The sequence below is a fragment of the Carcharhinus amblyrhynchos genome, chromosome 19, assembly GCF_965287045.1.
Source record: "Carcharhinus amblyrhynchos chromosome 19, sCarAmb.v2.hapA, whole genome shotgun sequence".
In the NCBI taxonomy this organism is placed as follows: Eukaryota; Metazoa; Chordata; class Chondrichthyes; order Carcharhiniformes; family Carcharhinidae; genus Carcharhinus; species Carcharhinus amblyrhynchos.
Window position 1 is genome coordinate 36,579,491 of NC_137342.1, and position 18,297 is coordinate 36,597,787.

General features: G+C 41.9%; 1 protein-coding gene across 1 annotated transcript; it reads left to right on the forward strand.

The window, feature by feature from the left end:
* The first annotated feature begins 4,321 nt into the window (after nt 1–4,321).
* On the forward strand, nt 4,322–18,063 carry pax4 (paired box 4). The gene is made up of 7 exons (XM_080207862.1): nt 4,322–4,331; nt 8,540–8,670; nt 11,741–11,956; nt 13,669–13,759; nt 15,493–15,624; nt 16,800–16,882; nt 17,974–18,063. The coding sequence occupies exons 1-7, from the start codon at nt 4,322–4,324 to the stop codon at nt 18,061–18,063; spliced, it is 753 nt and encodes a 250-aa protein (XP_080063988.1).
* Nucleotides 18,064–18,297: the final 234 nt, after the last annotated feature.

The window sequence follows — 18,297 nt, forward strand, 5'->3', positions numbered from 1 at the left end:
AACATATGGGAAACCAAAATGTGGAGTGATTAAAAATTTCCCAGGAATGTGAAGTAAGCTGATACCCATCATGTTAAGAGGGTGACTGGATTGAGGTGACTGCTGAGTCATGAATAAGCCCATATAAGAGCAAGGGAAATCCTATACTTAATGGTTACAACTTGCTTTGCTGCCCAAGTTTTGTATAAAATGTTCTGGAGCTTTGTGAATCCTATTTGCTGACAGGATATGTGTATTAACAAATTACCTGCTCCAAATAAAGATATCATTTTCTGTGATGCACAGATGAATATTGGTCTGTTCCAATGATGGTCAATTGAAACTGAAAGTTAGAGGTTGGATAACTCTGTTTTCGTTTGGGGTTGAGATGTATGATTCATTACCTGCCTGAACTGATTCCAAATGAGGTAGGTGGCAGCATGCACAATTGGTGTGCCCTACCTCATTGTCACAGTGCACTGCCCTTTAGTGCTGTCAGAAGCTTCCTGTGGAAGATCATCAACTTGAAATGCTAACTATACCTTGAGTGTTTCCAAAAATTTGTATGTTTATTTCAGACTTCCAACATTTGGAGTATTTTGCTTTTGTATCCTTCCCCCCCAATGAAAGGAAAGCTATATTAATGCACTGCAGTGGGTAACTGAAACAGGATAGGGCAAAGACAATAACCCCTGCAAGGAAAAGGGCTCATCATTTTGGTGACAGCATCCTGCAGGCACTGATCAACCAGGCAAGGAGGCCAGAAGGGATAAATATTTACACCAAGATTGGGGATGGCCATCAAAGTCTTCCAGGCAGAACCTCAAGGATTAGGATTGGGTGCATGGGTATTTAATGTCCAGAGTGTCACTCAAGGACATGGCAACAATTTGAAAAAACTTGAATGGCATCACTGTGATCATGGTGAGTGAATGCATTCGCCTATCAGCACATCAAAGGCCAATCTTATCACCCACATCTTGCACTGCTCAATGTGTCACACCTCTGACACTCCCAACAGTACACATCCTGGCATAAGACTCAGCCCCTAACTTCCTTACCCTACAGCTCACCCACTCAATCATGCCAGTTGCACACGTGCCTGTTCAAGCATCTGTAAACATACAGCTTCTCCGCTGTGCCAGTCACATCACCAAGCCCCTTCAGACACATACACTGTCATTCTGCCCACTCGATTGCAGGAAAAGGTGGCTCACAACAGGTGGAAAAGCTGCAAGTAATGTGGAGGATCTATTTGGCTGCATCCTTCAGGTCATGTGGAGGACCAATGTGGCTGTACCCTTCAGCACCCTTGAGGAAATGATCTTTCAAATCATTGAGACCAATGCCAGAGAGACAGTGGTGTTGGACAATGCTGAGGACGTTCTGGCTAATGGTCAGCTTTTGCCTTTTGCAGCTTCCCCTTTCACTCCTCTTCCTGAAAGATGCAGTGAAATGGAAACTGGAGATGGAGTAACTCCAGAGCTCTGGCTTTCCTCTCCACCCACCTTTCTTTTACTCCTAACTCTCATTTTACTCTTTTGCTTTCAAATAGTAAAGAACTGACAGCTACTCAGTATCCAGAGTCATGAAGAAGAGGAGGTCAAGCCTACAAGAGGGAAGAGGAAGAACTGCACTTTGACCTTACACCCACAGTGACCAACTCAAGTACTGGACAAATGTTAGAAGCCAGTGCAAGGCTCTGATCAGCACTTGAAGAGTTATTGGACACAAGTGGGTTATAGCTAGGCCAGGAAGATTGGTGAGAACATAAGAACATAAGAACATAAGAAATAGGAGCAGGAGTAGGCCATCTAGCCCTTCGAGCCTGCCCCGCCATTCAATAAGATCATGGCTGATCTGTCGTGGCTCAGTTCCACTTTCCCGCCCTCTCCCCATAACCCTTAATCCCCTCTCTTATCAAAAACCCATCAACCCGCGTCTTAAAAATATTTAGCGAGGCAGCCTCCACCACTTCAACGGGCAGAGAATTCCAGAGATTCACCACCCTTTGAGTGAAGAAGTTCCTCCTCAACTCTGTTCTAAACCGCCCCCCCCCCTTTATCTTGAGGCTGTGCCACCGAGTCCTACTGTCTTTTTTGAGCGGGAAGAGTCTCTCCACCTCTATCCTATCCATCCCTAACATGTGCAAACTCCTCAGGGAACGAGGAGACTCAGATATGTACCTTATTGGGTGAAGTAATGGAAAAGGCTGATGGTGATGTACACTGAAATACTTTGGTGCATTGGTCGGTCTTCCAATTAGCCTTCAATCAGTGACTAGAGACTTGGAGGAGTCATACATAGAAACATAGATAGAAAACAGAAGCCGTAGTAGGCTATTTGGCCCTTTGAGCCTGCTCTGTCATTCAATATAGTCATGGCTGATCACCAAATTCAATAACCTGAGTCCAGCTCCAGTGTGCTACAGAGCATCCTTATAGATTGGCGCCATTGTGGTGAACACTTTAGATGCACCACCATCAGATTGAGCCATGATAGAGTATCTGCTGCACAGACTGAAGTCTTCTGATGTGTCAGTGTTGCTGTGGAAGTTCAGACTGAGGCCATTAGGTCCTTGGGTGCTGAGAAGTCTGCTCAGACTACTGCTATTCAGGCATAAATTGCTGCCATGCAGGTTCAGACTGCTGTTATTATAGGTGTGAATATCAATACTCAAAGACTGTCCTAGCAGGCCAGGAATCTGTGCTGCAACAGATTCTAAGCATTGCTGAGATGCTGCCCCTTGGGAGCAGCAGAGGCCCCAAGGAGCACGAACCTGTTGTCCCCTCTCAGGCTGACAGTATTCGTCCTTCATGTAGCATCATGCAGCTTATTGCCTCTCAGCCGGCTAGCCCAGGCTGCTGCCACCCTAAAGTCAGATCCACAAGGCCAAAACTTGAGGATGCCCTGTACAGCCAGCCTGTGGACTAACCCAATGGAAGTTCCACCTGCCATGTTTGCGTCCATGGTGGTAGAACTGCACAGATGAGCTGGGCCAGAGAAGAGCATCCACCCACATGACAGAAACTCAGAAGATACACAAGGCTGATTAATAATGGTTTTTCATTATATTATTGATGTGTTGTTGAGTGAAGTTTTTTGTGATTGGACTTTATTGAATGATGTTGATGAAGTGGACAGTGGGTCACTGATGTGAGGAGAGGCTGAATAAACTAGGCTTGTATTCGTTAGAGTTTAGAAGAATGAGGGGAGATCTCATTGAGACGTATAAGATGATGAAGGGGATGGATAGGATAGAGGTGGAGAGGCTCTTCCTGCTCAGAAAGGACAGTAGGACTCGGGGGCACAGCCTCAAGATAAAGGGGGGTGGTTTAGAACGGAGTTGAGGAGGAACTTCTTCACTCAAAGGGTGGTGAATCTCTGGAATTCTCTGCCCGTTGAGGTGGTGGAGGCTGCCTCGCTAAATATTTTTAAGACGCGGGTTGATGGGTTTTTGATAAGCGAGGGGATTAAGGGTTATGGGGAGAGGACGGGAATGTGGAACTAAGCCACGACAGATCAGCCATGATCTTATTGAATGGCGGGGCATGCTTGAAGGGCTGGATGGCCTACTCCTGCTCCTATTTCTTATGTTCTTATGAAAATCTTTTGGTACAGCCGCAAGGGACACAGCTGTGCACACCATTCTGCCTCAGTCAGGCTACACAGGCAGTTCAGTGTGATGGACCACATAGATGGAAACCTGCAGTTGGCTTCCCTTACACCAGTAGTAACATTGTTATACAGCTGAATTTCAGGGCCTGAGTTTGCAGGTCAAACCCACATATAGGGGCCCTGATCTATTTTATGGATTTATGGCAGGAGTCCATTGATAACTCCAACTGGAAGAACTTGCAACCCAGCGTCTCTGTACTTTAATGTATATTTTGGTGGAAAACTTAAATATATAGGTAAGCAATAAAGGCCACTCATTTAGTGTTTTAATAAAAGAATGGGTAGTTATGCAGTTCAATCTTTGAAACATTGGAAAGAATTCAAGAAAACTAATTAATTAAAAAAAGGATCTTGATTTATTCAGTCCGTTACACACCAAACTCATCCTGAGAAACAATATATTCTTCTGATTCATTTTCATCAGTACCATAGAGGCATGATAATATTTTATGCTTGTACCTTATCATTCAGTGCTACTCATATTACCTCAGGGAAGAAATTTGAGCATTGTAAATGGATAGGCAATGCATTTTTATATTTGTTTTCATCTTTTATCATTCATCATTATTTTCCCCCACTGGCTGGCTTTCTCCTTGAACTGGGGCCATTCAAGGAGATGGGGAAATGTACAATACCAATAGAGAAATGATGAAGAGATGGCAAGATGGATCCAAGTCAGGGTCAAGGGAGCTTAGGGGGTGAGGACAACATAGCTGCCCTTCTCCTCTCAGCGTAGAGGTCACAGGCAATGGAAATGCCGCTGACTTGCCTCTTCTCTCCCCTGGATACTGGCAGACTCACTCCATATTTTCAGCACTCTGCGAAATTTAATGTAACTGAGGTTTAATTTCACTAAAGGCAGTATTCACACTGAGACTGCAGGAGAAAGGAAGATTTGCATTTATACAGTACCTTTTGCAACCTCAATGTTCCAAATCTCAAAAGGCCAAGAAATTATTTTATCACTGTTGTGATCTAGAAGAAGCGAGATATGCTGTTTTATGTTTATTGAGGCTGAAGATAGAGAGTCAGAGTAGTGAATGAGAGGGAGTATGCCAAGGAACACACAGCTCATGTGTTTGGTCCCCCACATGAAGAAATCTGTTCTAAATCAGTGGAAGTACATGTAAATTGCTGACTCATGTAAAGAGCTATTAAAATCCTGGTAAATGTTGCAGGAGGAAGTAGATGGGCAGATGTTACATTCCCTGTGGTTGTGTGGGAGATGGCCAAGAAATAGAGATCTGGAAATTGGGATGGTAGAAAATTGAACAAATGTATGCCTCTGTTAGGATGGGGAAATGGGAAAGAAGACATTCCTTATTGTGGAACCATGTTGGAGATGGCGGAAAAAAAATCTAATGAATGTGGTGGCCGCTGGAGATTTGTGATTGATAACTGTCTAGGAATGCTGATTTTTCTCTTTGCCTCCCTTTTTAAATAGTGGCGTTAACTACGCTTCAATCAGTAAGAACTGTTCCAGAGTCTATAGAAACTTGGAAGGTGACCACCAATGCATCCATTCTTTCTGGAGACACTTCCTTTCTCTGAGGTGCAAATTATCAGGCCCAGGGGATTTATCCACCTTCAATCTCATTAATCTCTTCAATATCATTTTTATACTAAGACTGATTTCTTTCAGTTCCTCCCTCTCATTGAACCCTGTGTCCCTGAACATTTCTGGTATGTTATTTACATCCTGCTTTGTGAAGACAGAACAAAAGTATGGATTCTGTTGGTCAGCCATTCCTTCCTTCCCCATTATAAATTCCCATATTTCTGTCTGTAAGGGACCTGTATTTGTCTTCACCATTCCTTTTCTCCTCACATACCTATAGAAACTTTTACAGTCAGTTTTATGTTCCCTGCAAGCTTAATTTGCCCTTCTCAATAAAGCCCTTGGTCCTCTTTTGCTGAATTCTAAATTGCTTCCAATCTTCAGGCCTGTTGTCTTTTTTCTAGCCAATTTGGATCCCTTGGATCTAATACCATTTCTAATTTCCCTTGTAAGCCATGGTTTGGCCACCTTTCCCATTTTACTTTTGTGCCAGGCAGGAATAAAGAATTGCTGCAGTTCACCCATGCATCTTGGAATATTTGCCTATCCACCATCATCTCTTTAAATAACATTCCCCAATCCATTATAGCCAACTCACACCTCATACCATTATGGTTTTCTTTATCAAGATTCAGGACCGTCATCTCAGAATCAGCTGAGGATGACATAGTTAGCACTGCTCTCTCAGTGCCAGGGCCCTGGGTTTGACTCCAGGCTTGCATCACTGTCTGTGTGGAGTCTGAATGTTCTCCCTGTGTCTGTATGGGTTTCCTCTGGGTGCTCTGGTTTCCTCCCACAGTCTGAAAGATGTGCTGATTAGGTGCATTGGCTATGCTAAATTCTCCCTCAATGTACCCGGACAGTGCCAGAATGTGGTGACTAAGGGATTTTCACAGTAACTTAATTGCAGTGTTAATGTAAGCCTGCTTGTGATAAATAAATAAACTTTAAACTTCATCTACATCACTGTCCATCTTGATGAAACATTCTATCATATTATGGTCCCACAGCCCACATCCCCAAGGTACCTTATACAACTAGATTGCCAATTATTCTTTTCTTAACATGCAATACCCAATCTAGGATGTCCTGTTCATTCTCTTATTGATTCCTCAATCTATTTGTCCAGAAAACCACCCCGTATACACTCCAGTAATTCCCCACTACAGTATTGTTACTGATTTGATTTGCCCAGTCCATATGCAAATTAAAGTCAACCATAATTACAAGTGTTCCTTTACCACATGTGTCTCAAATTTTCTGTTTAATCCCATTCCCAACATCAGAACTACAGTTTGGGGATTTATATACAACCCTCACTAAGATTTTTTGCCTTTTAGTGTTTCTCAGCTCTACTCATATGGATTCCACATCGTCAGAACAAATATCTTTCCTCGCTATTGCACTGATTTCCTATTTAACCAACAATTTGCCATTTCCTATTTTTCTGTCTTTCCTAAATACTGAATACCCTTGGATGTTCAATTCCTATCCCTGGCCATCACCCTGTGGCAATGTTTCTGTAATTCCAACTATATCATACTCATTGTCATCTATTTGCTCAATTAATTCACCCAATTTATTGCAAATGCTCCATGCATCAAGACACCAAGCCTTAAGGCTTGTCTTTTTAACATTCTTAGCCCTGTTCCCATTATTTTTCACTGTGGCCCTGTTTGATTCTGGCTCTTGTTTTTCTGCCTATTAGTTTTGTTATTTCCCTTTCTGCATTCTGTTCTTGTCCTTGATTTCTGCTGTTCTGATTACTTGCATAGGCTCCCATCCCGCTGTCACTTTCAGTTAAACCCTCCCCCATCGCTGTTAACATTTTGCTGTTTTGCTGAGCACAACTGGGTTTATATTGTCTATTGGTTTTAAGCTTTTTTTTTAACAAAGAAGCATGTTTGCAATATTGGTGTCAGGGATATTAAATTGATTCAAGTCACTGAAATGGTCACCCCAGAGAAAGCCATGCTGATGCATTAGGCAGTATACTGGGAATGGTGTTAAGGCGTTATTGTTTGGGCAATGTGGGAACTTAACCCTTCATTTAAACCGTGCTGTACCTTAACCGGGAGTATCTGGTACTGATACAGAAAATCCCCTCCACAATATTGACTTTCCTCATTGGAAGTAGCTCAACATATAACCAAAAAGGTTAGCAGGAAATTGTTCTGATTGTCGACTTTCTTACAGAACGCGGATCTGTGATGACAATTGTGGAAGTCTGGACTTCATCAATCTGAAACAATGTCACATAAAGGTATTTAAAGTAGGAAAAAGTGTAATTCTTATGAATTGGTTTTCTTCTGTAGTTAACACATCGAGTGCTGGAAATGCAGGTCCGAGTGGATCTGCATCTGAAAGAGAGGATGGTTTAATGTTTCGAGTGGAACTCTTTTTCATTTCAGATTTTCAGCACTTGCGGCCTTTCATCTGACTTCTGCCATTGATAAGGTTATTTTCATTCGGGCAGACATAGAACATTTAGGGAATGACTTTACTGCAAAAGTCTCTGTGCACACGAGACACCAATGTTGGCACTGTTTAATGAACTCGGGTTCATTTCCAGTGTGCACTATTCTAACATATAGAATGAACTTTCATAGTGGCGTTAGATAGATACTCTAAAGGACAAGATTCCATTCAGTTACACGAACTTTGTAAAAGCTGCCGATTCAGGAATCACAGGATTTTCTGTCCCTTGATTTTACAGCTATTTGGGCGGTGGATTGACGATGCGCCGCCCTCAATAGCAAAACTTCCGACTTGCTTTGTGGAGTCTGTACTGAGGGAGCTGTGATGTGGGTATGCCGGCGTTGGACTGGCGTAAACACAGTAAAAAGTCTGACAACACCAGGTTTTAGTCCAACCTATTTATTTGATAATATACTCACAAGCTTTCGGGGTTAGCCCCTTCGTCAGGTGAATGGAGAGTTCACCTGACGAAGGGGCTAACCCCGAAAGCTTGTGAGTATATTATCAAATAAATAGGTTGGACTAAAACCTGGTGTTGTCAGACTTTTTACTGAGGGAGCTGTCCATGGTGCTGGACAGTCTGCTGCAGTGTTGAGCTCAGGTTCCAGGCTCGATGTTCACTCTTGTGCTGGGCTAGCCAGTCCTAGCTGGACAGCGACAGGGGCTGCACGTTAAACTTGAACATCATTAGACTAAGCACGGGAAGCTGCAGCGACTGTGGGAAGAATGAGTGGGACTGGACTGCAGGATATGATTAAATTCAGGACAGGAGACTGCCTGATGACTATTTGGATGCCGAGAAATTTAATGTTTTCTTTTTAAGTCACGCTGTTTCTTTATTTGCAGGTGTGGGCTGTGTGAATCAGCTTGGAGGGGTCTTTGTGAATGGACGGCCCTTGCCCAGCTGCAAGCGAAAGAGGATCATAGAGATGGCAACTGGTGGTATCAGAGCATGTGACATCTCCAGGATCTTACAGGTCAACAAGCTGTACATATTGCCTGAACTCTTTAGGCTTAACAAAATACACTACAGCAAAACCCACTTATTCACATCTGAATAATGGGATGAAAGCCTGCTTTGTCTGCTGCATGTAAATGTACAACCAAAATTAACTGGGTTAATCTCAGTTCAATTGCTTACTGGATCTAGCCTATCTCAAACAAAAGCTACCCACAATTCAAAACCAATTGGTGATCTTACTTAGAGAGGAATTTACATTGGGCTACAAGTGACTGCTTCAAAACATGGACAAACCAGAACCTTACTTTACTGAACATTGGAAAAGCCAAATCCCAATTTGGTTCCTGCCAAGAATTCCATCACCTTCCCTGTCACTCCATCCCTGCACCATATGCAAGCTGATCCAGAAGGTGCAATACTGAACTGAACTTACATACTATCCATTTCTAAGATTACTTATCTCCACTGCATTGTGTAGTTCCTCCACCTTACGTCTTCCCCCACCACTTAAACCCTTCTTCATTCTTCCAATACACTTGCCCTCTCTTGGCTATCCCCACCGCTTATTGATCACCAAAAAGTTGCAAAATTCTTTATTTTGGTAAGAAGACTATGAATGAAGCATATTATCTAATAGTGAGAGATTGTAGAGCTCTGAGATGCAAAACGATCTGGGTGTCCTAATGCATGAATTAGTATTTAGGTACTGCAAGTAATTAGCAAAGCTAATAAAATATTATCATTTATTGCAAGGGGAATTGAATACAAGGGTAAGGAGGTTATGTTTCAGCCTCTGCATTGTTGTGTGTCACGAAGGCCGCCTTGGAGAATGCTTACCCGAAGATCAGAGGCCGAATGCCCATGACCAGATATAGGTTCAATGGGCTGAGAATCAGTTCAGGAGTTATTCCCCAAAGGGAAAACTAGTAGGTTTGTGAAAGTATACTTTAAAAAATCAAACAACATCTGCACACAGACTGCAGTGGTTCAAGCAGAAGATCCACCAAAATCTACTTAGGGGAGCTAAGAATGGGGATTTGAATGCAACCTTTGTCCACTTTCAAAGAACAAACCTTTTTTTAAATCATGCTATATCTAGTCATGGACATTTGGCCTCTGATCTTTGGGTAAGCGTTCTCCAATGTGGCCTTCTCGAAAAATGACAATACAAAGTCACTGAGCAGAGACTGATAGCCAAGTTCCATACACATGAGGATGGCCTCAAGCAGGATCTTGGGTTCATGTCACACTATCTGTAACCCCCACAACTTGCCTGGGCTTGCAAAATCTCACTAACAGTCCTGGCTGGAGACAATACACATCCTTTAACCCTCTCGCCACTCACATTGTTTGTATCTTTAAGACTTGATTACCTGTAAAGACTCGCATTCCAACTATTACTTTGTAAATTGAGTTTGTGTCTTTATATGTCCTGTTTGTGAACAGAACTCCCACTTACCTGATGAAGGGGTAGGACTCCGAAAGTTAGTGGCTTGTGCTACCAAATAAATATGTTGGACTTTAACCTGGTGTTGTGAGACTTCTTATTATGTTTCAGTTATACAGGGCTTTGGTGGGAACACACCTGGAGTACTGTGTACAGAATTGAGATGTAAATATATGAGAAGCAGTTCAAAGAAGATTTACTAGACTAATACCTGGAATGGCTGGGTTGTTTTATGATGAATGATTGGCTAGGCTGGTATCCAGTGGCAGTTAGAAGAGTAGGTGGCAACTTTATTGTAACATTTAAGATCCTGAGGGGTCTTGATAGGGTGGACGTGAAGAGGATGATTTTTTTCTTGTGGGAAAATCTAGAACTGGGGTCACTGATTAAAAATAAAGGGTTACCCATAAGGAAAGAATATTTCTCTCAGAGGGTTGTGAGTCCTTGGAACTTTCTTCCTCAAAAGGCAGTAGATGTAGAGTCATTGAATATTTCTAAGGTAAAAATAGATAGATTCTTGATATGCAAGGGGATCAAAGGTTATCAACATAGGTAGGAATGTGGAGTTAAAGTCAAAATCAGATCAGCCATGATCTTCTTGAATGGCTGAGAAAACTTTAAAGGCCAAATGGCTTACTCTTGCTCCTAACTTGTACATTAGTATGTTCGCATGTACCACCCAACACAAACGCCAATACATCCAAACTCTTTGGCCACACCCTTTCCACACTAAATCCCATTCATCTCTCACTCCACTGTTTAATTTTCATATCCACCACATTAAATTTGAAATCTTCAACTAGTAATTCCTTCCACCATCTCGACAAACTCTATCTCTCCAATGTCTTCAAGTATACGTTCCTGCTTATAACGTTTAATCCTTGCTGTCCTGATCTCCTGAATTTCCCTTCCCTCTCACTGCTCCACCATTTGTCTTCAGCTGCCTCAGCCCCATTCTTTGGTATTCCCTCCCTAATCCTTAGTTAGTCCTTTCTTCAATTTTAAAATCTCCTTAAGTCTTTTCTCTTTGACTATGATTTCAGCCAGCCTTTCTAAGGCTTCAACTAGCATCTAGGCATTTATTTGGCCCCCATGAAGAGTCCAGGGTCATTTACCACTTTAGAGATGCAATATAAATTCAGATTGTTATCTTTGCCATCATGATTGGGATTCTACACCTCACAGCAGCGTATAGCATGCTACTACCCTTTTCTTCTCCTTTATTCTTTTGTGGGTGTGGGCATCATTGGCAAGGCCAGGATTTGTTGCATGCTTCTAAATGCCCTTAAGATACATGGCTTTCTAGGCCATTTCAGAGGGCAGTTGAGAGTCAACCACAGTGCTGTAGATCTGGAGTCACATGTGGGCCAAACCAGGTAAGGATGCAGATTTCCTTTTGTAAAGGGGATTAGTGAACCAGATGGTTTTTACAGCAATCGATGATAGTTGTCACAGTCACCATTACTGAAGCCAGCTTTATGTTCCACATTTACTAATTAAATTTATATTTCACTAGCTGCTGTGATGGGATACGAACGCATGTCCCCAGAACATTAACCTGGGCATCTGGATTACTAGCCCAGTGACATTACCAGTATGCCACCATCTCCCTACTTACTACTTCTTCTCTTCACTGCAGGTCTCCAATGGTTGTGTGAGTAAGATTCTAGGCCGGTTCTACCAGACTGGCTCAGTTGGTCCAAAAGCTATTGGTGGGAGCAAGCCACGGCTGTCGACACCAGAAGTGGTGGCTAAGATCACTCAGTTTAAATGGAACAATCCATCAATGTTTGCCTGGGAAATCCGTGGAAAGCTATTGTCAGAGGGAATTTGCACCAAGGACAAAATTCCTAGTGTGAGTTTGCCATTTAATTCTTTTTTATATATCCATGAATTCCAGCTTCAGATCAGTCAGATGGCTAGGACAGTGTTTATCATAGAAAGATCATAGAATCTTATAGTAGATGTAGTACTGTATAGAATAGTGTAACATAGTAAAGTATTGAAAGAAGAATGCCATTTATCCCACCAAGCTTGAGTCAGCTCTTTGAGATAAATATAGCCCATATTGACTTCCGCATTGGTCAATTATAACCGCCCAGTGTAACAGGGCAATTTCAGTCTAATTTGCAGAGGTTTGGGCTCACAGGATAAGAAAGTATTGAACTCAGAGCAATCATTAAAAAGCAAGTTTCACTCCAATTGTGTAAGTTTACTTGTCAATGGCTCAGTGAAAGACTATATCACACTGTTGGGCTATACTGGAATGAAACTTACTAGGGACGATTCTCCCAGAAAAATTCTAAGTGTCGAATTCAAGTAAAAACTGGAGTAAATCACGCTGGTTTTCTCAGTGGGAGTTTCACATTGAATCTCCCACATTCTGTGCCCTGCTGAGTGCCCAAGCATGAATCATTCTAAAATTCAGCGGGTGAGGCTTATTCCCACTGGAGAGGCTGGCAGCAAAGCGCTGAGTGGGCCACTGCACATGCACTGATTTGTCATCTGAGATCGACGCATGTGCAGTGGATCCGCACTGCCAGCCTCCCAATTGCTGGGAGACGCGCGGAGACTGTGGTGCCCAGAGGGGAGCCAATGAAACAGTCTCCGCTAGGGTCTCCTGGCCCACTGCGCTACAAAAGCAATGCAATGGAATTGGAGAATGGCCCTCACTGAGTCTAATCTGGTTCTATCTGGTGTTAGTGTGCTAGATGCTGACCCAAAACTAAGTTAAAATCCTGCACAGGTTTTGCTGCTAGGTGTACAAGTATTAAATATACATTCCCAACTGCACTCATGTAAGCTTTTTTACTTTTATCTTTGAAGGAAAAGTTTCATTAGGAACATAGAAATTGGAGCAGATTCTTTATCTCCTTGAGCTTGTTCTGCCATTCTTAATAGAACATGATGATCTGTACTTCAAAACCATTTAACCATCCCCTGATACATTTCACCAGCAAAAATCAATGGAGTTCTTGAAATTTTCAATTGATGCAATACTCACAGCCTTTTCCAGGAGAGAGTTTCAGACTGCCATCACCCTTTTTGTGAAAAAGTGCTTCCTAATTTCACTCCTAAATGACCAAGATTTAATTTTAAGACTGGAGGAAATTGTTTCTCTAGATCTATCCTATTGAGTTCCATTATCATTATAAATTCCTCAATTAATATTACCCCTCAACCTTTTAAACTCAAAGGAATGTATGACTAGGTTTGTGTAACTATTCAACTGTTTTAGCATCAATATAATTCTCATGAGTCTGGTCTGCACCCCAACCATGAACAAAATATCCTTCTTCAGGTGTGTTACCCAGAACTGAATGCAGAACTTCAGATGGGGTCTGATCAAAACTCTGAGTGTGCTGCTGTGAAACATCTTGAAACACTTTTCTAAGATAAAGGTGTTATTTAAATGCAAGTTATTGTTGTCATTGGATCAGCACACTTTGGAATGAATACCAACAAATCAATGTTTTCATGCTATTAAAACAGCCAAGAGTCATGTTTGGATCTACAAAGAATGTGTAAATGAGCAAGTATTAACCATGCTCTTTGCATCATTTCTAGGTTTCATCTATTAATCGCGTCCTGAGGAACTTGAATAGTAACCTGCAATTTGCTGCATCTGAGAACACGACAAAAACCCAATGGACTGAAGGTAGGGCTGCTTCTAATGTGGCAACAATAGTAATGCGAAGAATAAATTGTAACTAAAGTCAAGCTGTTTGATGGAAGGACATGACTGTAACACTATAAATAACAAGCCTGTGGAGCCCATCACTGCAACTCCATTATGTTTTAATGAGCCAAACAAGATTTGTCCACCTTCCATTGATCCTAATTGCTTTGTTTTAAACATATATAGAAGAGTTGTTCAAGTTGTTGCCATCTCATGGAGCATAGAACATAGAACACTACAGCACAAACAGGACCTTCGGCCCACAAGTTGTGCCAATCATATCCATACCTACCAGGCCTATCTTTCACTCTCAATCCCATTAATTCTCCCAGCAGCCTAAGCTCAAGGTCTCTACTTTAATGGTGCATCCAAATTTTCTTTGCCATCTAACCATCATGCAGGTCTCGGTGTTCTTGTGGTACAGTGGTAGCACCCCTACCTCTGGACCAGACATTCCAGCTTCAAGTCCAATGCCAAGCCTTACTGGCTATGCAAGTGTTGTTCATAACACAATTCAGTGGGCTGAGAATCAGCTCAGGAGTTATTCCCCAAAGGAAAACCAGTAGGGTTGTGAAAGTATATTTAAAAAAAAATCATACAAACAACATCTGCACATGGACTCCAGTGGTTCAAGCAGAAGGTCCACCAAAATCTATTTAGGGGGGCTAGGGATGGGTATTTAAATGCAACCTTTTCCCACTTTCAAAGATGAAACCTTTTTTTTAAGTCATGCTATATCTGATCAACTATTCTGCAAGCTAGCAGTTTTAATTGTGGACATAAGAATGAGAGGAGGCTATTCAGGCCATTGAATATGTCTTTCATTCATTGGATTGTGGCTGTTCTATACCCACAATATCATTTAACTATCTTTGTTTCATATCATTCGATAATCTTCTCTGACAAAAAGCTATCAATCTCAGTCTTAGAAGCTCTAATTATTCCAGCCTTTTGATGGAAAGTGTTCCAAATTTCTATTATGCTCTGTGTGAAATTGTATTTCTTGAAATTCCTTAAATTTAAGATTATATTCCCTGACATTTGACTCCCACATCAGAGTGAATAATTTTGCTGTATCTATCCCATTATTTATTCCGCACTAGCCTTCTCCCACTTGCATTTAATTAACCCTTTCAACATATTTTTCTATTCCTTTCTCCCGCATGTGTCTAACTAGCTTCTGTGTAAATACATTTATTTGCCTCAACTCTGCCTTTTGGTTTTACAAATTCCATATGCTCACCACTCTCCAGGTAAAGAAGAGTTTCCTGAATTTCACAATCGGATTTATTTGTAAATATAATTATGGGCCCTAGTTTTCACATCATCAACAAGTGAGAATAGCTTCTTCAGCCATCAAACCTTTTCATTAGGTTTTACGTTAACCTGAGAGGGGAAGTGGGCTCTTAGTTTAATGTCTCATTGGCAAGATGGTGCTTCTGACAATTCAGCACTCCTTCAGTACTGCACTGAAAGGTGTCAATCATGTGCTCATGTTTTTGGGGTGGAACTTGGACCTATGGATTTCTGAGTCATCATAAAAATGGTTGGTATGAGAAATAACAAGTTATGTTTCTGTAGTTGGCAGTAATTCTGAGTTGGAATTGAGGAACATTGTTGAGATAGTATTTAAAGAGATTGCTACTGGACACAAGGGGTGTTCTATTCCAAAATCTGACATTCGGGTTACTTGTTTTGTGTTCTTGTTTCAGATTTTGATGAGCAGGAAACAAATGAAACTCTGAACATCTTGCCATCTGACTTTGTTGAGGATGTTCAGCCAAACTGTCAGCAAAGGAACCGGACAGTTTTCACACAAGGGCAGGCTGAGGAATTAGAGAAAGGTATGAAATGATAGCAAATAGGACTGGGGTCAAGCTGTTGGTCAAACTCCCACAGATTGTAAAGGAAAGAACTAGTGTCTATATCGTGTCTTTCACAGCCTCAACACTTCCCAGAGAGCGTCATAGTCAATGAAATACTGCTGTTATGTTTACAAATACAGTGTTCAAAATGTGCACAGTGGGATCCCACAAATAGCAATAAACTAATAATCTGATTTTGGTGGTTTTGGTTTACAGCAAGCAGGTAAACTCTACTGCTCTTGATTTAATTTGATTTATTATTGTCACATGTATTAGTATACAGTGAAAAGTACTGTTTCTTGCATGCTATAAAGACAAAGCATACCGTTCATAGAGAAGGAAAGGAGAGATGCAGAATGTGTTCCAGTTATAGCTAGAGTTAGAGAAAGATCAACTTAATGCAAGGTAGGTCCATTCAAAAGTCTGATGGCAGCAGGGAAGAAACTGTTCTTGTGTCAGTTAATATGTGACTTCAGACTTTTGTATCTTTTGCCCAAAGGAAGAAAGTGGAAGAGAGAATGTCCAGGATGTGTGGGGCCCTTGATTATGCTGGCTGCTTTTCCAAAGCAGCGGGAAGTGTAGACAGAGTCAATGGATGGTAGGCCGGTTTGTGCGATGGATGGACTACATTCATGGCTTTTTGTAGTTTCTTGTGATCTTGGGCAGAGCAGGAGCCATACCAAGCTGTGATGCTCTTCACGATTTCAATATGGCTTAAGAGGGGAGACAGGGCCTTGATTTAACATCCCCTCTGAAAGATGTGACAAGGATTGTGATCAGTGGGTTGAACCAAGTTCTATCACTCTTTGATGTGTTGTGTTGGAATAGAGTCCATTTTGGACTGAGATAAAGAAAACAATTCTTCACTCAGAAGTTGTGAATCTTTGTAATTCTGTACCCCAGAAGGCTGTAGATGCTCAGTCATTGAATATATCCAAGATTGAGATCAACAAATGTGGACATTCAGGGAATACTGAGATAACGGGGGACACTCTTTTGATGTCAAAGATTAGCCTTGATCTTACTGAACAGAGTATGAAAGTAGGCTCATGGAGTTATGTGGCTACTTTTTCTCTTATTTCTCATGTTCTTATATACCTTTCAATAAATTATTTTTAAAATACTTTTATTTGATGTTCCTGTTGTGGTTTCAGAATTCAGAAGGACACAATATCCAGATGTGTTTGCACGAGAGAAATTGGCTTCAAAAATCTCTCTTCCGGAGGCTAGAATCCGGGTAAGGATTGCATCTCTATTTCTAGCAAACTGCCTCTCAATCTCTGTAAATTAACAGGATGCTCTCTCTCTACAAACTTTCATCTGCAAAATTCTTGATATTTATGAAGAAAGCCCTTACTGATAAATGTTTTGGTCCTGATTCTAACTCTGGGTGCGTAACTAGGGAGGTGAGTTGCTCCAGCAATGCTGGCTCTAGATGATTCTTTAAATCCTGAGTCTCATTTAAATCTCATCTTGAACTTCTTTGTCTCTGGGTCATTTCAGTCCATGTGTGAAGACTTCAGTGGGATCACCCACCCTGCAGCACATCACTGCATTCAAATCTTCACTGTGACCATGTTTAGGCATGGACATCCATATTTCTTTCACAACTGATAATGACAACCCAAGTGGGGAGAGGCAGTGGCTTTGCAGACAGCGCTGGTTTCCTATGGATACAAAGGGTGATTGATTACACCCATGTAGCCATAAAAGCATCAGCAGGTTAGCCCAGATCTGTCATGAACTGAAAGGGATAGTTTGTGCATGTCCACATTGAAAAATCATGCAGGTGCATGCAGGATACTATGAAAGCAGCCATGACATCCTCAGACGCTGCCAGGTACCTGGAATGTTTGTCATCCTGGAAGTTTTGGGTGGATAGCTGATCAGAGACAAAGGATTCCTCTTGGAAAAAATGGCTGATGGTGCCAGTATGTAGTCCATGTATGGAGCCTCAGAGTCAGTCAGATGCAAGCACGCTATGATCAAGGCCATCAAGATGACATTCTGACACCGAGATCGATCAGTTGGCTCACTCAAAATTCCACTAGCTGGAGTCTCCCTCTTGGTAGTAGTTTGCTCAGTGCTATGCAACCTAGCCCTCCAGAGATGGGGAACCCTGTCAGAGGAGGAATTGAGGGAGACAACTCCATCCTCCGTTGAGCAATCTGAGGAAGAGGGGCATAAGGAGCCATAAGTGGATATCCAATCCATTTCAGAGGAGGGTCCAGATGGCTGTGAGACTGGGAAGCTCTGAAAACCAAAAGATTTCAGTAAAAGTATTTCCGCCTCAATATCACCTTCATGGCTATTGTCTTCTCTTCTCAGCTTCCTGACATGAACACCCCGGGCAATATGAGTCAGCTAAATAATGTCAGTGATAAGGATCCGTATAATCACAAATTCATAACAGCATAAAATAAATCTACATCTGTACAATCACATAGTGACCCCCCGACAACCCCCCACACCCCTCCACTTCCACTCCCCGCCGCACCCCCCTTACTGCCAACTATGCAGGCCAGTCTTATGCCTCCTGGCCTGGGATAACTTTGGCAGATGTCCTCTGGATATTGAGGCTGAGAGAGTCCTGGAACCAGAGGGAGTGTCCTGCACAATGGTAGGTGTCTCACCAGTTGCTGCAGCACTTAA